Source organism: Archocentrus centrarchus, chromosome 7, assembly GCF_007364275.1.
Source record: "Archocentrus centrarchus isolate MPI-CPG fArcCen1 chromosome 7, fArcCen1, whole genome shotgun sequence".
Classification (NCBI taxonomy): Eukaryota; Metazoa; Chordata; class Actinopteri; order Cichliformes; family Cichlidae; genus Archocentrus; species Archocentrus centrarchus.
Genome location: NC_044352.1, coordinates 26,031,942 through 26,056,270, shown reverse-complemented (window position 1 = coordinate 26,056,270; position 24,329 = coordinate 26,031,942). Strand labels below are relative to the sequence as shown.

General features: G+C 40.6%; 1 protein-coding gene across 2 annotated transcripts; it reads left to right on the top strand.

Moving 5' to 3' along the window:
- Window positions 1–317: 317 nt before the first annotated feature.
- slc26a6.2 (solute carrier family 26 member 6, tandem duplicate 2) lies at window positions 318–24,329 on the top strand. 2 transcript variants are annotated; one of them, XM_030734287.1, is made up of 21 exons: window positions 318–434; window positions 560–643; window positions 770–909; window positions 4,086–4,225; window positions 4,429–4,539; window positions 5,689–5,864; window positions 6,415–6,579; window positions 6,945–7,097; window positions 7,996–8,078; window positions 8,264–8,411; window positions 8,492–8,605; window positions 9,477–9,554; window positions 9,776–9,871; window positions 11,302–11,408; window positions 11,920–11,989; window positions 15,631–15,723; window positions 18,009–18,131; window positions 18,284–18,430; window positions 18,667–18,721; window positions 21,014–21,150; window positions 23,960–24,329. In XM_030734287.1, the coding sequence occupies exons 3-21, from the start codon at window positions 782–784 to the stop codon at window positions 23,981–23,983; spliced, it is 2,148 nt and encodes a 715-aa protein (XP_030590147.1). In that variant the 5' UTR covers window positions 318–434; window positions 560–643; window positions 770–781; the 3' UTR covers window positions 23,984–24,329. The 2 variants fall into 2 exon arrangements, with proteins under 2 accessions (XP_030590147.1, XP_030590146.1); XM_030734286.1 differs by having other exon boundaries at window positions 764–909.

The following is a 24,329-nucleotide window of genomic DNA, read 5'->3' as shown; positions in this document are numbered from 1 at the left end:
ACCATGTCTTCTTTTACTTGTACTGCACGTACGAGGTACTTTGCCCTCTCCTGCCACAGACATGTGCTCTCTCATATCTACAATTGTCTTTAAGGTCTCAAGGCTGTCAAACCACAAGCTAGATAGCAACTGCCTCCAGACAAGTGGGGGCAAGAGGAGAAAATACATTTAAAGAATTAGTTCTTGTCATCTGTAGCTCAGGGAGCACTTTTGGCTGTGGGTTTAAGAATATAACCTTGCCTTTTCTCTTTTTTGCTACAAAAAATAAAATAAATAAATCTGACCTATAGTCTGGATCTCCATGTAGCCACCTGGATGGAAAACTCTACAAAAGATTTAATTTGATATCTGTGCACTACTACACACTGGAAGGATTTATTTATCTCAAGAAGTGTCTACAACTTTATGACTGAAGAAACATTTGTAAAATTTAGGTGGGTCTTCCTTTTTTCTTAAATTACAATCTTGACAGAAATAGATTTGGAGGTGGAGCTTCTGCCACTGAACTGGAAAAAGAGACAGAGCTGGACACAAGATAATACACACACAAAACTTGCAGTGTCCTTCTCAGGGCTTCAGCAGCATTGGAAACTGGAGTCTGGACTTTAAAACACACTTTTGGGACAGCTGGAGACATAAAAAGGTAATTACTGACAGTAACCGTATTTATTATAATGTTTTTTTACAGTAACGGTTATTTTTTATGGTTGTAATGTTTCAATAATGTCTAAAGTATTGGTGAAGATAAGAGGCATTTTTTTAGTTATAGCTTGCTTCAGCCATGGCGGAGAGGAGAAGAATGAGTTACAACATCCACAGGGAGATCCTGGATGAGGAAACAGTGGATGAGATGGCAAAAAAGTCTGCATCTAAAACATCTCTCTGTGAGAAGGTCAAAAAGTCAGTAAGGTAAAGCTCTTCATATCTACTGTACCTCTCATCCATAATGTACTGTGAGAGCCTATAACCTAAAATCACCAGAAGTACTAGAATCACATTATATTGTGCCACTCTCACAGACAACATATTCACAAATGACATGACATGAAAATAAACAATTTTTACAGTTTATGGTTTCAACTTTGAGACTGATAAACTGCACAGAAAAAAAAACAACCAGGGTCTGGTGCAGCGCTAATTACACCCATGAAACACAGATTGTGGTATTTCAATCAAAAATATTGGTATGGACATAACAGACATCATTTGATACTGATTCTAATCCCCTGCTTCTGATTGTAATGACAATGATATGAATGTGGTTAAAAAGCTTTAAAAAAAAAAGTTATTTCAAAAACCCTTTACATACATCCGTTATTTATCATTTTAGACCAGTTCATCTCCAAACAAAAAGAAAATTCTATATATTTTACCTCAGTACAACGCTGCTGCACAAAGTGCACGTCTGTTTCTTTGCTACCTTACACACAAATAAGCAGCTCACCGACAGTCAGTACAGGTTCAGATCAGGTTCAGATCAAGCAGTGATTACTGGCATTATTAGACATCACAATCTCCACAGACAAAAACAAATTATGTATGTGGCCAGAGGCCAGTCTCACATCTGCAGTATGTTTATAAGTTTAGAACTTTTAATTTAAAGATCACAAATAACTCTTTCAAACTATATGTAACTTTTTAACATATGTACATGTATATTTTCATCTCTTTTTGTTGTCCTTTTTCCTCCTCCACCACTGAGTGCAATCTAGCAGCAATATTTTACACACTGTACATTTAAAAAAGGCATTTGATACAGTAACTCATGATATATTAATAAAAAATAACTGGCATCGAGGAGGGGTAAATTAATTGGGTAAGAAGTTATTTAAACATTAGGCAACAGTTTGTCAAGTTGAAATCTCCTTATGCGTGGACACTGCTTGTGGCATCCCCCAGGGGTTAATGTTATTTGTTTTACATATCAATGCTATATTGCCACAAGTATTCACTCACCCGTACGAAGCATTTAATTCAGGTGTTCCAGTCACTTCCACAGGTGTATAAACCAAGCACCTAGGCACGCAGACTGCTTCTCCAAACATTTGTGAAAGAATGGGTCGCTCTCAGGAGCTCGTCAATTCCAGCGTGGTACCGTGACAGGACGCCACCTGTGCAACAAGTCCAGTTGTGAAATTTCCTCACTACTAAATATTCCACAGTCAGCTGTTAGTGGTTTTATAACAAAGTGGAAGCGACTGGGAACGACAGCAGCTCAGCCATGAAGGGGTAGACCACATAAATTCACAGAGCAGAGTCAGCAGATGCTGAGGCGCCTTCCAACATGGCTGCACACCAATGCACAAAGCAAGGCCCATAAAGACATGGATGAGCAAGTCTGGTGGTGAAGAACTTGCCTGGCCTGCACAGAGTCCTGACCTCAACCTGAGAGAACACCTTTGGGATGAATTAGCGTGGAGACTGTGAGCCAGGCCTTGTAATCCAACGTCATTGTCTGACTTCACAAATGCGCTTCTGGAAGAATGGCCAAACATTCCCCAAAACACACTTCACATTGTTTGTTGGAAATTCAGTGTATCAACCTACAGAAGGATGAATTCAGACACCCTGAAAATCAAAGCAAAAAAAAAAAATGCAGCAGGCTAGTCCATTTTGCTGAAGTTTCATTGCAGCAACTCAAATCAGCTGTTTTTATGGCCCCCACATGCTTGTATGCATGCCTGACAACGCTGGGGCATGCTCCTCAGGGATCTCCTCCCAGATTTGGACCAGGGCATCACTGACCTCCTAGACAGTCTGAGGTGCATCCTGGCGGCATCGGATAGACTGAAACATAGGCTACGTTCACACTGCAGCCTGAAGTGACCCAATTCTGATTTTTTTTGCCCTCATGCGACCTGTATCCAAACTTTTCATGACAGTCTGAACAACACAGATCCGATTTTTTCAAATGCGACCCAGACCACTAGGGGTCAGTTAGTTTTATAAAAAATCCCCAGGAACTGTCTGCGTACCCTCACCACATGATACTTAAAGGCAGTCAGGGTGCCGTTGCCCAGCCTGCAGAGGTCTGTGTGTCCCTCCATGGATATGCATCTCCAGACCATCACTGACCCACCACTAAACCAGTCTTGCTAAATAATGTTGCAAGCAGTTTTCACGATGAAACCTTTCTTGTTTTGGGGGTTGTCTCATTCTTGCCCCTCTAGCCCACCTGTTGTTCATTTCATGAACACCAAAGCAGATGAAACTGATTAACAAGTGGCCATCCTAGGAACTGGACTTTTGTCACTTTAACTTGAGCTCAGCTATTTTTTTCTCTTATTTTTCCAGGCATTTCCTATGATGTACATATATTATTTCCATGACAGTAGTTTGAGGTTGAACTCTGGCTCTTGATCACATAAACCAAATCGAACTTGACGAAAAATGATTAAGTGTTGTTTTATCTAACTCTTGCATATAAAACCCATATTGAGGTATGACAGATACATCATTTAGTTGGATATGAAAAGTAGTTTGATTTAAAACTTTTGGCAGCAATAATAAAATACTCTCTTACTACTACTTCTTTTTGTGTGTGTTCATTGACAAGCATACAGCCAGTCACTTAAAGCAGGACAAATATGCAGTATGCCTGCTTAGTGTGTTCTTTTATTCCTACATGAAATAATACCTCTAAATAAAACATAGAAAGGTTAAAGAATGACTTATTAACTTTTTCAGGTTTTGGAAAAAGGTTTGAGTCATCATCATCATCATCAAAAGTGAACAGAACAACACAAAAAACAAGTGGTTTGGAGGTCAGACTCAAAACAAAGTCATGACATGTACTTCTTGACTAATAACTAAGCTAGGATATTTTCTTTTTGAAAAACTACTCTGTGTGTCTCTTTATGGCAATGAAAATAGCAATTTTATTTATATAGCACATTTCAGTATACATAAACTCAATGCGCTTAACACAGACAAAAACATAAAATCCTATGTATGTTTACAACCCCTTAAGGCAGTTCACACACACACAGGCATTTGTGGGCAAAAATGTTTTGAGTTTGTTTTTTTAATGTGAGCATAGATGTAACTAATCTCAGCTTTACCCTCCGTTTGACACAAAAACTCAGGTGTTCTGGTCCCCGGGTGAAGCGCTGCCTGCTGGAAACGGTTCCTGTTATATCGTGGCTTCCTCGTTACCCCATCAGAGAAAATGGTCTGGGTGATCTGGTCTCTGGGATAAGTGTGGGCATCATGCAGCTGCCGCAGGGTGAGATGAAAGTTCAAGAGACCGTAGAGGAGCTAAAAGAAGATTATTATTTATCATTTATTTATATGTTTATTATAAGCTGGAGATTAAATTTTTATTTATTTATTTTGTCATTGTTGTTTCAAAACTAAAATGTTCCTTGTTATTGTTCTCTCTTTTGAAAAAAGTGTAGAAAATAATATCCTTTATTAATATCACTGCAGGTATGGCCTATGCCTTGCTGGCATCTGTTCCTCCAGTATTTGGCCTGTTCTCCTCCTTCTACCCAGTCCTTGTCTACTTCATCTTTGGCACATCCAAACACATCTCAGTTGGTATGAAATTTATGGTTGGACTTTCTATTACAGCTCGGTAATAATGTGGTAATAGGTTAGTAATAAGGTGCAACAATAAGTTAATAACATGGAAATTAATATTTAAATACCGAAGTAATATTCAAGTGATTGTATTGTATCAACAGTGATTATAGCTAAGTAATATTACATTGAAATGTATGTAACTGTTTAATAACAGGCCAGAAACTGGGGGTAATAATATTGATGCAAATGTGTTCCTATGAGGCAAAACCAAAGAGTAATAGTATATTAATATATAGGTAATTTGGTATACTGAAGATGACCTGTTACCAATAAAAGGGTAACATCTGTGCATTTGAATACTGACTTTAAAGTGGCAGCAATAAGGTAATATCAGTTGATTCTTTAACAGATTACGATACTATTAAGGTATTATAATTAATCCTATCCTATGCATCCAGCATGCATCTTTTTTGTTTGAAGGTAACAATAATGTTGTTGCTTATTACCTGGAAACATGTGCAGTAATTTCTGTGCAATAACCAGCAAAAGTGCCTCTTTATATCCAGTTCCACATTAATAACCTCTTAAAACAAGCTTCAAGAAGTGTGATGATTACCTGGAAATGTGCAATAGCTGCATTCAACTACTACAGATTACTACAGACAGGACCAGAGTTTCATAGTTTTATTCTATTGATCAGCTTCAGGACCAGGAAACTTGATTTGGTTTGTGTGTTTTGTGTATTTGACTAAAATATAAAATGTTGCTTTCATGCATGCTTGAAGGTATATTAAAAAAATGAAAGAATGTTGTCTGTAATAATATTTTTCATGAATATATTTATAATGTTTATATTTCCTAAATCACTAGAAGACATTAAAAGATATCACACTTACATAAGTGGCCTTTTGAACTGGCTTATTGAAAGAGAAAAAACGCTCAAGAGAAGTAACGCTAATCAAAAATATATTTCATATGAAAGGAGACTTTGTTTATTTCCCTGGTGATGTGAGTCCTTCAGACCAAAGTCCAGAGACCTTCATGTTCATGTAGGAACACTAAAATTAAAAAAATAAGTTGTCTGTAGCAGTATTCCTCAGTGGAATAACATCGTTTCCCCCCTAATAAAAAAGGCTTCTTTACTTCTCTGTCTCCCTTTTTCAGGAACATATGCGGTGATGAGCGTGATGATAGGAGGAGTCACAGAGCGACTGGCCCCAGACTCAAACTTTATGACATGGGACAATGAAACCAACGCCAGTATAATTAACACAATTGCCCGTGATGAAGAAAGGGTCCGAGTGGCTGCTGCCGTCACTTTACTATCTGGATTATTTCAAGTAAATTCCATCCTAAAAATTTGACTAAAAATTTCCATTCAGTATTCCTACATTTTGGAGATATGAAGGGATCCACTTCCTGCTGGGTTCTGATATTTCTTTTGAACAAATGGAAATATCCTGTCTGCTAACATCACCAGGCATCACCAGGCAGCTGCTGCCTAAACAGTAGTGAATAAAATAAAACGCTGTGCAAATGCTAATAAGCTTACACAGTTCTTTGAGGCCCATCTGCCTGACAGCAAAAGCTTTTAGGCTTTATAAGATCAGGTTCAATATGGTATTGATTACTTCAAAAAGAATGAAAAGCAGTTTCTTGCTACATGAGTCTATAGGGACTCAGCCAGGAAACTGATAGTTTTTCAAGTCCAGGCTAAAAGGGCAATTAATAATCATTGCTATACATTATTTATATGCATTTTCATACATTTGCACAGCACTTGCCTCATCAGTGTGAAATGCAAATTAGTGTTCTGACCGCTGCTATGAACATTCAGTTTTTGCAGCTACTGCATGTTAATCTCAACATATTTATGTGACGTGTGTATAGATTCTGCTCGGTCTGGTCCAGTTTGGTTTTGTGGTGACTTATCTGTCTGAGCCACTGGTCCGAGGTTATACCACCGGAGCTGCTATCCACGTCATCGTGTCCCAGCTCAAATACACCTTTGGCATCTACCCTGACAGACACAGCGGCCCTGTATCCTTGATATATGTAAGAATTACATTACCAGAACCATTTAATGCTCATGTTGGCAAATATTCGCAATTTTCTTTTCACTAAATATTAAACACTTCAGAAAATGTTAATCAGTGATGAAAATAATAATTGGTTGCAGCCTTTTTTTGTGTGTGAGGTTAAGTGATCTTATTATGTCATAAACATCCGAAACCACAGCATACTGTGCCGAACTCAGTCTAATCTGTCTCATCAGTCAGCCCTACCTGACCTGATGTCTGTGCACATGAAAGTCACGTGACAAAGCAATTTATTTTCACGTGTTATTTGCGAATCATTTTCCACTTTGCTTCTGTCACAGCAGGATTTAAGCAGTAATACTCTTGTCTCTCTCTTCCTAGACTGTGGTGGAGATATGCTATCTCATTCCACAGACAAACATCGGCACTCTTGTGGTCAGTATCGTCACCATAATCAGCCTTATCATGGCCAAGGAGCTCAACGCCTGTTTGAGCAAAAAATTACCTGTTCCTATACCTGTGGAGCTGATCGTGGTGAGTAAGCTAAAAATACATACAGTGTTGTGCAAAAGTCTTGAGCCACCCCTCGTTTCTTTATATTTTACTTCAAAGGAGCCAGACTTTCCAGGTTTTCTGAAGGTCTCTCAGAGTTATTCTTTGGCTGCTTTTTTCACTCATTTTCAGTCCAGTCCTCGCACCTGGCCATTTTCATGGGATTGGGGTTTATTTTTTTTTGTTTGATAAGCCACTTAACACTGACCTATGACTCATTAACAGAGTCAAAACAGCCAACTTGGCTTTCTTTAGTTGACTCTACATCAAAATGTCAAAGATAACAGAGTTTGACAGGCATGCATTTGCATGTTTGCATCAGCAAGGTGATTCCCAAAGAGCTTTTAGCTGAAAACTAGGCATATCTCAGCATGATGTGCAGTGTGTCCTTAAAAAATTTGAGGAAACCAGTGGAAGACAAAAGAAGTGGCAGGCTACCACCAGATGAACAGATGAAAACTTCAGCAAAGACCTGACACAGGACCTGAGAGATGCATCTGTCCCTTCAGCTGACCCATCTACTGTTCACTGAAGCCTCATCAGAAATTGTCTCAGTGGAAGGGTGGCTGTCAAGAAGCCAAGTGAATAGTTGCTGGTTTGATTCCAGCTGGAGACACGCCTCCCCTTTGGGGTTGTGTCAGAAAGGGCATCTGGTGTAAAACTCTGCCAAATCAAACATGCAGTGTTTCCCACTGTGCAGAGGGAGCAGCTGAAACTAGCTTTTATACTACGTCTCCAAGCTTGCTTGCACATTTCAGTAAATCGCTGCACCTAATTCCCATTTTCCTAGCAAAATATAAAGAAAGGAATCGTTCCTCAAGCACTATACAGAACGTGTACTCTGTGGACAATACAATATCAATATTATCTGGTTTTCCAGATCATTATAGCTACAGTCATCTCGTGGCAAGTTAACCTGGAGGCAAAATATGGAGTGGATGTAGTAGGAGTTATTCCCTCAGGGTGAGAAACACACACACACACACACACACACACACACACACACACACACACACACACACACACACACACACACACACACACACACACACACACACACACACACACAATATGTGCATACACCAATGTTTGTTTACACTTATGAAAAGTAAAGTTCTTCATGGGTCTTGTTTGTTCCTCTACATCAGTCTCCAGCCACCTGTTGTCCCAGCCGCCTCTCTCTTTGGTCAGGTGATTGGAGATGCCTTTGCTTTGGCTGTGGTCGGATACGGCATTGCCATCTCTCTGGGACGAATCTTTGCCCTAAAATATGGATACAAGGTGGACAGCAACCAGGTAGGGAGGTTACAGATGGACGCAGGGGATGAAGCGATGGTTTAGTGCACTGTGAATAAAAAGTGTCTTTCATATTGTAGGAACTAATTGCCCTGGGTCTGAGTAACTCCATTGGAGGATTTTTCCAGTGTTTTGCTGTCAGCTGCTCCATGTCTCGCAGTTTGGTTCAGGAAAGCACAGGCGGCAAAACTCAGGTTGGTAGAGAGTTTAAAAAAACCCACTCGATTAGACAGTCTGTCCTCTTGTCTAGAAATCAAAATCTCTTCCTTGGAGAGTCTTGTTCAAACGTGCATCATGTAAATGCTACGTAGATCAACTCAGAACCAGCTATTTTAGCTCTGCATATTATACCACAAACTATACACCGAATATGATATTTTGCCCTCAACAAATCACATAACATGAAACTCTGTTGATCTGCTTCCCACAGCCTTCATTTGATGTAATAAACCCACTCAAGTTGAATTAAAAAATGTTTTTCTTTATTTGACTGCTTTTCCCATCTTTGTCCCATTAAGCTGAAAAGCCTTTTAACAACATTTAGAAAATGCTAATTGGTTTTAAAACTTTGCCATTTAAGCTTGAAAAGGATGCTTCATGAGATCGCTGATCACATCAACATCCTCGTCCCAGCACTTCTCTCTGCCTTTAGCTACAACCAGCGATCACAGGGGTTAAATGCAATGGACCACACATCATAATTAACATTACTCTGATACACTGCATCATTAAACAACACTTAGGGAATTGATTTTTGCTCACATCATCAAACTCCACCTACACAAATACAAATTTACTGAAAGGCTAAACTGATTTTGTCTGACAACACCATTAATCAGCTAAGGCTCATCGAGGAGAGGAGAGGAGAGGAGAGGAGAAGAGAGGAGAGGAGAGGAGAGGAGAGGAGAAGAGAGGAGAGGAGAGGAGAGGGTTTAACTGATGTTGACTCCTCTTATAATCATAGACCAATCCAAACTAATAACCCTAACATCAAGTCATTCTTTCTGTGATCTCTCTCCAGATTGCCATTCACTCTGTGTACATTTTCCTACCTCTTCATTGCAGGTTGCTGGAGCTCTGTCGGCAGTAGTCATCCTTTTTATCACGCTGTGGATTGGAACTCTCTTTGAAGATCTGCCCAAGGTACTGTGTGTGTGTGTGTGTGTGTGTGTGTGTGTGTGTGTGTGTGTGTGTGTGTGTGTGTGTGTGTGTGTGTGTGTGTGTGTGTGTGTGTGTGTGTGTGAGAGATGGGCTGAGTACGATGTAAAAACTACAATTAAACAGCATTTCAGTGAGAGGCTAAACAAACTCCCATTCATGCTCCAGGAAACGGTTCCATATAAACTGTTTCACTGATTTTGCAGGCGGTGCTGGCTGCCATCATCTTTGTCAACCTCCATGGCATGATGAAGCAGTTCTTGGACATCCCCGCTTTGTGGAGGAGCAACAGAGTGGACATGGTGAGTGTGCTAAAAAGGACACAAGGAAGTGTTAATGCAGCAAAGGTATTTACTAATATTTCTGTCAGCTTGTCATACTGCATATCTTCCTTACCTGTTTCTTTTTAGAGTAATATCCTACTTCACAGTGCTAATTTATACAAACTATTAGGGATGTAATAAGAATGAATCCTGGCTTCATACAGTTCAACTAGTTTCTTTATGGACTGAATTAGCTAAAAATGTATCCAGAAAATGATGCCATTAAAATTATACTTTTCTGCCAACATGTGGACACCAGCCCCTGTACTTTGAGATAGCTCTCAACTGCTGCAACACCGATGCATTCGGACCTGCTAATAACTGTCATATGTTTGCTGAAAACTAGCATTTTACGCATTATTCAGAATGACCACAAGGACGTCGTAAGTTTAAATCACTTTTACTGGCAAATAAATAAAAATTTTAGCTCTGCCAAAACCTTTGGTCATGACTGTACATTCCTGTCAAGTAGTGCAGTCCAGTAAGTGCAGTCCAGTTCTGCACTTACTGGACTGCAATTGTCACACTAGCTGATACTTTTCAGAATATTTCCAGCTTCTTGAGCCTTTAACCACACACCCAAAACTAAGCATCAAGTATTGCCACAACATCAGTGTCAGTGTCAGGCAGATGGCAGTGACACTGTGCATACAGTGTGGGTAAAGTGACTACAGTTTGATAAGTGGGCTTGAACATAGAGGGCAGCAGTTCACCACTAAGAGGAAGATGCATGAAAAATACATCAAAGACCATAAAAGCATGCACGAGAAGCACAGACGATCCCAGCAGTGTAAAACTTTCACTGTTTTTAACAGTCAGATTCGCTTCACTACAAAGAAGATCCAATAACAGCACAAGTACAAGCAAAAGTAGGCCTAATGTGTGACACAGCCCCCGGTGAAAGTATGCAGCTACAGTTTATAGACACTGGTCTACAAAGCTCTGTATGTGACCAACACACAAACATGCTGATGTTAATGTTTGCGTCTCTCCTGGACTTTGTGCGTCCTAATAAAGCTGATCTGTTCTGCCACGCAACCAGACACACATGAAATAGTGACAAAACACTAAAGACTATATTAGCGTTTTCTTTTATCCTGCTTTTTGTGAGCCAGTAAAGTCCCAATTTTATAACAGCAAAACTGAATATTTGTAAAATGTGAAGACAGCAGCTGGGATTTATTCCATTTTTACATGTTAAATTACAGCTCAGAGAGGAAGCTAGAATCCACAACCAGTCTTTCTAATTTGGTTAAAGCTTTGCAATAACAATGGAAGACATAGAAGGCAAAGGGGCCTTAAAGAGTTAAATAGTGCAACAATATGAAAAATTATACCTTTTTTGGCCTTTGAAACACAGTAACCTGTATGTATGTTGTTCGTTACTCTCTTTCTCCCTCTCTCTGCAGTTGATCTGGGTGGCCACCTTCATCCTCACTTTGCTGCTAAACCCTGATATGGGACTGGCTGCATCCATTGGCTTCTCCATGCTCACTGTCATCTTCAGGACACAGCTGTAGGCAGACTTTATGTTGGTTTGTACACAGTCACAATTAATGGCAAACTGTGTCTTTCACAACCACGAGGGCCTGTTGGGGTCTCGACCCGTACTGTATGTGTGTGTGTGTGTCAGCGCAAAAACTGTCTACGCTGCAAGCACGCAAATAATGCATGTGCCACAAATGGAAAATAGCTGCCTTTTTTGTGACTTTGGTCCTCTGCTTGCCAAGCACCCACACACAGCCTTTTCTTTTTTTCATGTTGGCCAGCCAACACATCAGACAAAACCTTTTGTTGTCAGGAGGTCAGCAACGTGTTTTCTGATAAACATGGGTAAACCACGTTTGTGCGCACATGCCTTTAATTGTAGTATGTCCGCCTGGCTGCATGCAACTTTGCACTTTAATGATACATGCAGTAGGGGAGTGTCAAGTTGAACAATAAGATAAAACACACCACACCCAACATGTCAAACTGATTAAAGTATTAGTAATTGCTAATGCAGTTTTTTTGTGTGTCTGTTTCAGACCTAAGTACTCCGTATTAGGGCAGATCCCAGAAACCGACGTTTACAAGCCACTGGACGAGTACCATCAGGTACAGTACAGCATTTTTTCTTTTGACGTCATCATGTTATGCACTTTCCATAGTTTGGTATTGATAATTTTCAAGCGCCATTTATACCAGGTTCAAAATAGAAAAAAAAAAAATCAAAAGTGAGTCACATGACAGGAGCCTTTTCCCCCAGAATTACTTTGGGTTTGGTCACTTATGAGCAAAACCTGGGGTATAGATAGATAGATAGATAGATAGATAGATAGATAGATAGATAGATAGATAGATAGATAGATAGATAGATAGATAGATAGATAGATAGATAGATAGATAGATAGATAGATAGATAGATAGATAGATAGATAGATAGATAGATAGATAGATAGATAGATAGATAGATCGATAGATCGATCTCTTTATTGTCATTGTTACAAGAACAACGAAATTAAAAGTGCCATCAGTCAGTGCCTAAAAATAAATAAATAATAACCATAATAATACTAAGCATTTACACGTAAAATAACAAATAACATTCTCACACACATCCTACATGTCGATTTTGTGGTTTGTTTAACATTGCATTTAGTTTAGTTATTGCTGTGGGGTAGAAACTGTCTCTGAGTCCATTCATTTTTGTTCTTAATGCTCTGTATCTTCTACCTGAAGGCAACAGTGCAAACATAGAGTGTCCGGGGTGACACTCTATGTTAGCACAAAACATCTTTTGTGATGTTTTGTGCTTTTTTAACACAGTGGTCGCTATGCAAGTCCTCCAGTGAGGGGAGAGGGCAGCCGATGATTTTTTGGGCTGTATTTACAACCCTTTGGAGAGCTTTTCTTTGAGCCGCAGTACTGCTGTTATACCATGCACCAATACAGTATGTTAGTACGCTCTCTATGGAGCACTTGTAGAAGGATACCAGCAGATTTTGCTTGATATTGTTCCTCTTGAGAACCCTCAGGAAGAACATTCTTTGCTGGGCCTTTTTTGTCAGCTCAAAGGTGTTCGTGCTCCATGTGAGGCCCTGCTCAATGTGAACCCCCAGGAAATGGAAGTCAGCCACCCTCTCCACACAGACTCCCCCGATGGTCAGTGGTGTAATGTCTGTTTTGTTCCTCCTGAAGTCTATTACAAGCTCTTTTGTCTTTGAGGTGTTGAGGAGCAGATTGTTCTCCCTGCACCACACTAGCAGCCACTCCACCTCACCCCTGTAAGTGGACTTGTTGCCTCCTGAGATGAGCCCCACCACTGTGGTATCATCAGCAAACTTGATGATGGTGTTGCTGTGGTGGGCCGGGGTGCAGTCATGTGTGTACAGAGAATAGAGCAGGGGACTGAGCACACAGCCCTGTGGAGAGCCAGTACTGAGGCTGAGGGCAGTGGATGTGTGTTTTCCCACCCTAACTCTCTGCTGTCGGCCGGTCAGGAAGCTCATAATCCACGTGCAGGTGGAGTGAGGAAGACCCAGATTCCCCAGTTTGTTCACCAGTCTGTGAGGGAGGATAGTATTAAAAGCAGAGCTGTAGTCCACGAAGAGCATACGCACATAGCTCCCCTGCTGTTCCAGGTGTTGCAGTGCAGCATGGAGGGCTGTGGTTACCGCATCCTCTGTGGACCTGTTGGCTCTGTAAGCAAACTGGTGTGGGTCAAAGCCAGGAGGGAGAAGTGCTGTGATGTGACCCTGGACCAGTATTTCAAAACACTTCATCACCACCGGGGTGAGTGCCACTGGCCGGTAATTGTTGAGGCTTGAGATGTGAGGTTTCTTGGGTAGGGGGACTATGGTGGAGGATTTCAGACAGGATGGGACGGTGGACAGAGCCAGGGACTTATTGAAGATCCTGATGAAGACTCCAGCCAGCTGGTCAGCGCAGTCCTTCAGAACACGTCCAGGGACACCGTCAGGTCCAACAGCCTTCCTTGGGTTAACGGCCCGCAGTGTGCGCCTCACCTCGTGCTCCTCTACAACGAGGGTTGCGGTGTTGTGGGTCGCTTGGTGTAGTGTGGCTGCCTCTGTTGGCTTCACCTCGAAGCGAGCAAAAAAGCGGTTCAGCTCCTCTGCCAGCGAGGCGTCACTTTCCGCAGCTGCAAGGTTGGCCCTGTAGTTGGTGAGATGCTGGATTCCCTGCCACACCTGCCTGCTGTTGTTACTGTCGAGATAGCCCTCTAATCAGATTTAGCCACTCTGATGCCTCTCTTCAGGTTAGCTCGGGCCGTTCTGTAGACGGTCCTGTCCCCAGACCTGAAGGCAATATTCCTAGTCTTTAGCAGTAGCTGGACCTCTCGAGTCATCCAGGGCTTCTGGTTGGGGAAGACCGGGATGCGTTTTTCCACAGCTACAGTATCTATGCAGTTCTTGATGTAGCACAATACACTGTCTGTGAATACCTCCAGGTCCTGGTGCTCAAAAACATCCCAGTTTGTCCTGTTGAAACAGTCCTGCAGCTGTTGTGAGGCATCCTCGTGCCATGATTTGATGGTTCTTGTGATGATTGGAGCAGTTTTCCTGAGGGGGGCATAAGCAGGGATTAAATGCAGGGACAGGTGATCGGACTGACCCAGGTGTGGAAGTGGTCTAGCCCTATAGCCTAGCTTGATGTTCGAGTAGACTTTGTCCAGAGTGTTAGCTCCTCTTGTAGCACACTTTACATGCTGGTGGAAACTAGGGAGCACTGTAGGAGAATCACACTCCTCAGCCTCCCTAGGAAGGTCTGTGCCAAGGTGCTGGAGAGAAGACTCCATCCATTAGTTGAACCTCAGAAGATATTTGCTCCCTGTGGAACTGCAGTGAAAGCTTGGTCCCCATTGCTGCCATTAAATTTAGACTTCTTCCCAGTGGATGTTGGACTCCGTTGGGGCTGCCCTTTGTCACCCATCCTGTTCACAACTTTCTTAGCACATCCAGGTGGTGAAGGGTCTCCACTTTGGTAGCCTCAGGATCTCATCTTTGCTTTTTGTGGATAATGTGGTTCTTTTGGCTTCATCAAGTGGTGACATCCAGCTCACACTAGGGTGGTTCACAGTCAAGTGTGAAGTGGCAGGAATGAGAAATATGCATCTCTAAATTGTGAGTTGCTGTGCCAAGTGGAGGAGTTTAAGTATCTTGTGTTCATGAGTGAGGGCAGAGGGGAGCAGGAGATTGACAGGTGTATTGGTGCAGTGTCAGCAGTGATATGGACACTTTATTGATTTATTGTGGTGAAGAGAGAGCTGAGCATGAAAGTGAAGCTGATGAGTTACCGGTTGGAGTAGAGCTGCTTCACATTGAAAGGAGCCAGTTGAAGTGGTTTGGGCATCTGACTAAGATGCTTCCAGGACACCTCTTGAGTGAGGCGTTTTGGGCATGTCCTACCAGGAGGAAGCTCCAAAACAGACCCAAAACACACTGCAGAAACTGCATCTCTCAGCTTGCTTGGGAACACCTCACTGTATCCCCAGGTCAGCTGGAAGAGGTGGCGGGGAGAGGCAGCTTAGGCTGCTGCCCCCGTGACCTGGACCAGAAAATAAATGGATGGATGGATGGATGGATGGATGTTAGCTAAATTTCCATGACGTTATGAGCAAACATCCATAGATCTGTTTGGCCATGTGTTACTTTAAGTTAAATTAATATATACTGTGGCAAGCATTTGTCAGGTGGACAGTGTTGGATGATTTGTCTATTTAATCCATTCAATTTCAGGTGAAGAAGGTGCCAGGGATTTTGATCTTCCGTTCCTCTGCCACCCTCTACTTTGCCAATGCTGAGATGTACCAAGATGCCCTGGGAGCAAAGGTGAGAGCACACACTTCCTTAACCCAAGCTTAAAACCAAAATAAAACAGCCCTTTTGCAAAGTGACAACAAAATGTCTTTTAAAGACATCACTATTCTCCAAATTCTCACAAGGCGCATAAATTAACTGATGTGGGTGCCGTCAGCCCCACCAAAACTATAAAACCAAAAACAAAACACAGGATCAGTTTACGAAGCACAACATGGCATACTACAAGCCCAGATTAAAATGAATATACAGAAACAACACACCACAGCTACGAACATACACACATGCACACACACACAAAAAGAAGCAGCCAAACACCAACACATCATGTCACAGCTTCCATGCAATTAACTCCTCCTTTAAAAACATGATTTCTGACATACTAATAGCCAACCCAACTTGTCAGCAATTCACACATCACGACTGTGACAGACATTGTTCGAAATGTCATTCGCTTCTCTCCTTTTTTCCCCTCAACTTTTGTTTAAACACCCCATCCCACCCGCTCCCACACTTTCTTCCTCCTCCTCTTCTGTCATGACGCTTTGGGGTCAGTGGGAAGACAGATGGAGGGAAGTTGGAAATAAGATGACAAAAGACATGGAGAGGGCGGGTACAGAGACTGAATAAGAGAAGGAGATAATGGAAATGTTTCATTCATTAAAATGTCAGCATGTCAAAGTCAAAGGGTTGCTCTTTCTTCTTCTTTCTAATGCACAAATAAGCTCTCACTGAGCAGTCCGCCAGAGGCTGCAGTATGTTTGTAAGGTGAGACATTGATCAATAATATGAAAATAAATTGTCATAATTTTTGAATATGAAACATAGGTGTTTTTGTGCCACCGTCATTAAAAAAAAAAAAAAACATAAATCATAAAAATAAAAAATGAAAATCTGATGCTGATGCCTCATTAACCTGATTTCTTTTTAACTATTCCCAATTCTTGGTTTCTTTTTAATTCTTAGATACACAGACAGTGTTTGTTATAGATACTTATGAAAAGTAGCATATGGCTTCAATAAACAGGCATGATTAAATGTTCCATCATTTCACTCTAACCAGGAGAACAACAACATCTCTGAAGTGAGCTTCAGTGAGCCGCTGATATGTGTATGAATTGGTTAGCTCTTTGGATTAATGGACGTCATGTGTTTTGGTGGCAGAGACTTCATAGCAGACTTATCGTGATACAGGTGGCAGCTAATCAGAAAATTGTAACTGATGAAAAGGATGGTATCAAGTCTAAAACAATGAATAGCTTTTGGTTGGTGTACTCACTCACCAGCCTGTAAGTTCAGTAAAAAGATTCTTTACCAAAGTGAATCCACTCTAAGTGATGGGAGATAAAGAACCCACCCAGCTTCTCCTATTCAAGGCTATGGGGGCACTGGAGCCAATCACAGCTGTCACGGGCTAAGACGCTGGGTACCCCCTGGACAGGTTGCCAGTCTATCATGCGAAACAGCCATTTCCACTCAGATTCGCACATAGTGCCAATTTACAACAAGCATGTGGAAGGAAGTTGGAGTACCCTGAGAGAACCCATACAGGCAGGGAGGGAGAAGATGCAAACTCCACACAGAAAGGCCGCACGGGGGATTTAGACCCAGGACCTTCTTGCTGTGAGGCAGCAGTGCTCATCTTTGAGAATGTTGTTACATCAAAATATCCGTGTGCAAAAATACTGGATTTTATCTGTGCATCAAGAAGCAGCACGGTATTTCAAAATGGACTTGATGAAGTATGTCACATCCTTTGACTGTTACTCATTTGACTGTAAGTCATATTCTTTGCCATACATTCAGATTACAGGTTGTTAGAAATCTAAATTATCATCATTTAAAAGGAAAATAAAGTTGGGTCTATGGGCCCAATTTTGTGTTTTTCTCTACAGCTACTCCTCCTGTCAAAGAAAGTAATGTCTTCCTAATACCAGTCATTCATTCAAGCTGCCACCTACAAGACTTGTTCTGCTCTCTTGGTGTCTGTTTATTTTATATTTGTGTTTTACAGAAACTAGACTTAGTGAACTGGCTAAACTGGTGGAACAGCTTTACTGCCAGTCTATACAGCTCAAAAGCTTTAGCTCCCGACATTACGTATGGCCTGATAGCAAAGCTATGGGAAGTAAAATAGTTTGTCTTTTTCTTTTTTTTTTTTTTTTGGTACCATAAAGGGATTTGTTTTGCAGGCGTGTGTTCTGTTATACAACATTCATGATTTGTATAACATTTGTATGTTCTCCTAGTCCTGTATAATTATATATTTGTTTTTTGCTTTTTTGCTTTTTTTTAAGTCTGGCATTGACATTACAAAGTTCCTGTCAGCAAAGAAAAAACTGGAGGCCAAAAGGAAGCGACATGAGAAGAAAGAAGCAAAGAAAGCCAAGAAAGGGCTTAAGAAGAACAACGTGGAAGTGGTAAGGACAGCCCAAGACATAATAGATAAAGAGGACTTTGTTCCACGTTCAAATACAAACATTTTCTCCCACTAATACTTGTTTCTGCATGCCTGACCCTGAATGTTTGTTTGCAATTGTCTTAAATTCCACTTTGATTAATCTCTACCCAGAAGAAGGAGCCAAACACGGAGGAGCAGAACCACGTGTCCGTCATTGAAATAGATGCTGAGCGGGACCCCTCACTCCCAAGAGCCATAATTCTCGACCTCAGTCCCGCCAACTTCCTCGATACTGTGGGGGTCAAGACACTACGAAGTGTATGCACAGAGCAGTCACACTTACACGCACATACACAGAAGGAGGAAAAATCTACAGCTTACTCAGATCTTTAAAAACAGGAAGACAACTGAAAAAGCAGTTTAAACTATCCTTTTGATTCATCCATCCTTCTGCCCCTTTTGCCGTATTTTCTAGTAGTTTCAGCAATGAAATTGTGTGACTAATTAAATCATCCGCAGTCTGACCTTTGCTCTGTGCTTCTTCTTTGTTACAGATTCAGAAAGACTATGGAGAAATTGGAATAGATGTGGTTCTTGCTGGTTGCCAAAGTATGTCCAACTACTTTCAAGACTGTCACTAGAATTAAATGCAATACACTTTGTTATGACTTTATAAGGATTTGGTAGATGAGGCTTTCCTCTTTGTGTAAACCATAAGGTTTAGTTGTCTAAGAATCAATTTATCTTTCTACCAGTGTAATGATCTAAAAATACCTTCTGAAATATCTGCCATTTAGGGGGAACAGAAATACTCCAAAATCATATCAGGGTTGTTTTTTTTTTAACATGTGCTCTCCAGACCAACTCAGCCACATACAATTTAAGCTCATTCAACAACAGTAGATGTTATTTTAGCTGCTTGATGATGTTATAGTGCATAATACTACCTGACATGTAATTAGCCTAAACCAATTGTGTTTTTAAAGCCTCTATTCTCAGTGTTTACATAATAGCTCATTAATTTAGGTCTTACTTGCTGGGGTTTTAGGGGGGTGGGGGATCTCATTTCAGAGGATCAGCACCTCTACTGGGTTCAAAGTCTCTAATTAGAAAAAGTTTTCTCAAGAGCTGCCAAAATGAGTACCGTACTTATTGCAGGCAGCTGAGACAGGACAAAAAGGACAACAACAAAAAGCGTTACAGTGAGGAAGCAGGAAAAGTCAAAGTTTAAGCAACAAAGGAAAACCAAGCAGAGGGATGGCACAGGACAGGAAGTGGATGGCAAACTGCAGATGGCTGAGTGTAGGCACACAGAGAAAATACACAACTTTGGGTGTGGTCAAAGTTTCACTTAGAAAGGTTGCTAAGTAAAGTGAACTGGAAGTGCCTGTGTGGCAGCCATAATAAGAGCAGTTTGAATTCTCTAAATACCAAAGAAAGGTGCTTCAGTGCTTTCTTTATTGCCTCCTTTAGCAGAGTATATACTGAACCATCCTTTATGAAAGTGAGGAGATAATTACATCCCATATTTCATAGTGACGGACCATCACTACCAGCCGTTCGTGAACACAATTAACAAAACTGACAAAGTGTTAATGTTAATTATAAGTACCTTTTCCGGTGAATTTAGCTATATCTTCCTGTGTCTTTTAAATTCCAGCCTTTGTCTTAAACTGATATTTTCACCAACATTTCCCATTTATATGCCCTGCATGATACACCACAGTGAGAATATGTTGCATTTTGCAGTCCACCTTCTGGGCACTGTAGTTTCAGTACAGCAGACACCTGCCATCACATTACTGAGGAGTGTGGTGTAAGTGCGGTCAGATTCTTCTCTTTTTCTAAGTCTTTATGAATTCTCCTTCACAGCTTTCCTTGACCTCATGACGTTTTCTGTCAAGGTCAAGAAAAAGTGGTTGGGAAAAGGAAGTAGTAGGTGAGTTTGTTACTTCTGGGCTATTCAGTCCATAGACAGTATAAAAGATGGGCGTAGCTACTGTCATTTCTTAAGTCCTGTTTTGAAGCCTCAACATGAGTGTTCCCCCCCGCCATCCTTGGTGCAAAAAAACTGGATCTAATGAGGAGGGGTGGGTCTGACTATGAAACTGCACCCTCATTGGCTAATGATTTGTAATTGACACCTTGTAAGCCAATGAGTGTGTGGTTTCAAACCACAAATACGCATGGTATAACCGAGATTTAATTTGACAAGGACTTAATTTTTACTCAGTATGATCCAAATAAAGTGACTGAGCCAGAGACTTCTATAAGACCACAAGTCTTTTGCAACCACAGCGATCGCCATCTGGTGGCCTTCAGAAAGCTTTTAGACACTTCTTCATTAGTTTCATCTTTCTGACCTGGAAGCTGCGTCCATGCTTTACACTGTCTATAGAAAGAAAAAAAAAACAAAGGCTGAAGTAAAAATACAGTAAAAAATAATATATTAAACATATTAATATAATAAAAATATAATATAGGAAGTCCCATGAGGAAAAAAGTGTCAAAATAAAATGTGAAGTCCCTGAAAGGCAGACAGAGGATACATAAATACACATAAATAAACAGAGGAAGGCACATAAGGCAGAGGAAAGGAAAACACTCAGCAGCACTAAGAAAGAGCACAACGAAAACCAAAGAAAAACTGCAGAGCCCAGAGGAAGTTTATTGAAAGCTAATATTTACACAGGCAGACATTTTATACAAGGACAAGAACCTTGTTTCTTTTTCTGCTCATTTCCCTCTCCACGCTCCTCTCTGTGCCTTCATCTCGATTTTTGTTCTATTGCTTTTCTTCCTACACTGACACTCAATTTCCTATTTCATCTTCCTCCAGCTTTTTCATGTGCGTCTCTTTTCACGTCTTCATCTTTGCCTCTCTCTCTGTGTCTTGTCTAGCCGGTGTGGTGGACAGCCTGCAGACTGGAGGTTTTTTTAACGACAAAGTAACAAAGTCGTGTCTCTTCACCACCGTGCACGATGCCGTCCTACACTGCCAGTCTGCCATAACACAGAGCCAAAGCGTGGCATATGAGGTATGAACACTCAAGCGTGCACATCATGGTCATGCAGTATGTCAAAAAGCATCTTGATACCAAAAAGCGTAATGAAGAGGGCAAAGAGTATTGTTGCTTATATTTTAGGGTTATGACTTCTGTTGGAAAAGTTTGTCAGCATTTCTGATTTTCACCGCACTGTGTAATATGTATCCTGACTGTCACGACCTCATAAGAGGAGAATCCTCCTTTGATATTTCTTTGTTGCAAGACATTCAGCTGTACAGCTTTTCTGCTTTTTCACTTTTGTATATAAATTATTGCACTTCTGTACATATATTTAATTCAGTTCAATTTTATTTATATAGCGCCAAATCACAACAAACAGTCTCCTCAAGGCGCTTTGTATTGTACAGCAAAGACCCTACAATAATTACAGAGAAAACCCAACAGTCAAAATGACCCCCTATGAGCAAGCACTTGGCCACAGTGGGAAGGAAAAACTCCCTTTTAACAGGCAGAAACTTCCAGTAGAACCAGGCTCACTGCTCATGTTACCATTTTTTTTTAATCACTGCTCAAGCACTTCTGGTGAGATGCAATCTGCATTTTGTTGCACTTTACTTGTGACATATGCAGTGACAATAAATTGAATCTAATCTAATGTAATCTAAAAACCCAACCTCTAATTTGCCATTTGTGGGCAACTAATTTTACAGGAAGCTGTTGTTACAAGAACTTAGCACAAAAGTAAGAAAATTTGTGTTTGGCTGATTATTTCTTTGTTGTAACAAAGCTTCCTGGCTATAAATCTAATACTGTTGGAAAGCCTGTTTAGTTCACCTTAAATGGCGCCACATTTGTAAGGAAAATGCATTTATGGGTTGAGCAGCAGAGTTGACAGGCTTTCAAAGGGTATAAGATTAATTGCCAAGAAGCACTGTTACAACAGAACTAATCCACCAAACACAAATTTCTTTACTTTTTATGTTAAGTTTGTTTCTTCTCACAAGTTAGATCGACGTACGCCCAAATCTGTCCCTTAAATAATGACGTTGCAGCCAGGAGATGCTTATTATAGCATGTGTTAAAAATCAGAAGCAGCTGTTTCTACATTTACATGTTCTGTTTTGTTGTAATATTTCACTTTCAATTACTTTTTTCGCCTTACTGTAACCAACAGTATCAGCAAATGTTGTCCATGCGGAAAATGAGAAGGCACTTTCCTTATTACCTTACTTTATTGCCAAATATACTGGGGGGAATGACTGAGTTCACTTGCAGTCAGTGATGTGGAAATTATTCATTAAGCTAATCTTTACAGACAGTGATTAAAATGTTTTTCCTGGATTGGTTCATTGATCCTTAATCTGTCCAAGTAGCGTGACCTGCACTGCAAATTGATTGCACACCCTGAGGCACATGGGGGTTGGGAAAACGTGGTATTTTCATTATTTTGGCATTTATAAAATGCATGCATGCATTTGGTTTAACACAAAGTTCAGATGTTTTGTTTAGACACAGTTTAACATACCAGAATTTTTTATTTCATATATATATATATATATATATATATATATATATACACACCCAACACACACCATCAGTCTCTGTCTGAAGGCAAATTATATTCTGCCTAGAATTGGCCAGTGTGTGCATGTGCGTGCGTGCGTGTGCGTGCGTGCATGTGTGTGTGTGTGTGTGTGTGTGTGTGAACTAATCTCATTTATTCACCTGTGCTTCCATGCATGTCTGCAAATTGTTCAGTGTGCATGCTTTTGTTTCTGCCTGGTGTGGCTTAGTGTTTAATTGTTTATGTGTCTTAATGTTTCTGTTCCTGTAGAAAAACAAAGGAACAAAGACTAATCAGTGTGTAAAATGCAATTAACAGAGGCAAAGTCCTTTCACAGAAGAATTAGGGAGCTCGCACAAACACACACACACACAACCATATGGTTGTCTATTATCCTACGACTATTGGCTTACCCTAGCACTATGAAATACATTGACTGGCCGTAGTGCGCTACAGTAACCCGCTTTCTCTTTTGTTCCCACACTGGGATTCCAATATATTGGTATAAACTCTGTCAAAAAAAAAAACAAATTTGAATTCACATAAGCAGCACATACAGTAAGAGGAAGTGCATTAGACTTTGGAAGGTGATAATATGAGAATGATATGAGAAACAGGAGAGGTTGCTGTATCGCCGTATAGGATACGTTATATAGACAGATGCAAATTACACCTACAGGAGCTGCTCAGCCATGGAAACCCATGCCATGAAGCTCCCAGCTCCCAGTTTTTGTGCTGATGTTAATGCCAGATGAAGTACTTTTGTGCACTGTGCACCTCAGCACTCAGCAACCCTGGTCTGTAACTTTACATGGCCTGCCACTGCACAGCTAATTTGCTGTGGCTGCTAAACACTTCCCCTTTCTAAGAATACAGTTGATTGTTGTATTTAGGAGGAAAAAGATTTCATGGACCTACTTGTTGCAACAGTGGCATCATATTACAGCACTGTGCTCATATTCAGTGAGCTCTTTAGAATAAACCATTCTTTCACAAATGTTTGTAAAGGCAGACTTCATGGCTAGGTGCTTGATTTGATATACCTGTGGCAATGGGACTGACAACATCTCAATTCAAAAAAGGAAGAGATGAGGCCCATTACTTTTGTCCACATAGCATATCAGCAGTTAACTTAAACTGAAATATGTCATGTTACATGCACTAAAGTAAGCTTTAATTAGAGTAATTAAAAGTGGGATACACGAAAGACAATGTTACAGAGCTTCTTCTTCTTTTTCTTCTTCTGTGTTTGATCATTTCTGTCCTGTTTCACAGGAGATTACAGCAACACATTTTTGAGTCCACAGAGTAACGATGGGGAGTATTACAAAGAAGTGACAGGTATCCATGGGGCTTCAGATAACTGGATCTACCATCAGTCCTAAACACAGAGACAAACATACAGTACAGCAAACATCTTCTGTATGCATATGAATAACTATTTTTATGTGTGTAAGATTATAAGACTACAAAACTTTTTATGTAATAGAAGTTATTGTAATAAGCTTCATTATTTCGATCAATAATATATTTTACTTTGTTTAAACCTTTATGTGCATCACATTGATTCAGTCTCACATTATGTGTAAAGGTATACTATGTTTGCAGTATGTTTATCCATATAGGCTATGGTGTGCATATTATT

Coding starts and splice junctions, on each gene's coding strand:
- slc26a6.2 (XM_030734287.1), top strand. CDS start 782: ATGGCGGAGAGGAGAAGAATGAGTTACAACATCCACAGGGAGATCCTG. Junction 8,079..8,263: donor GTAGGAGTTATTCCCTCAGG/GTGAGAAACACA, acceptor CCTCTACATCAG/TCTCCAGCCACCTGTTGTCC. Junction 18,132..18,283: donor AGAAGAACAACGTGGAAGTG/GTAAGGACAGCC, acceptor ATCTCTACCCAG/AAGAAGGAGCCAAACACGGA.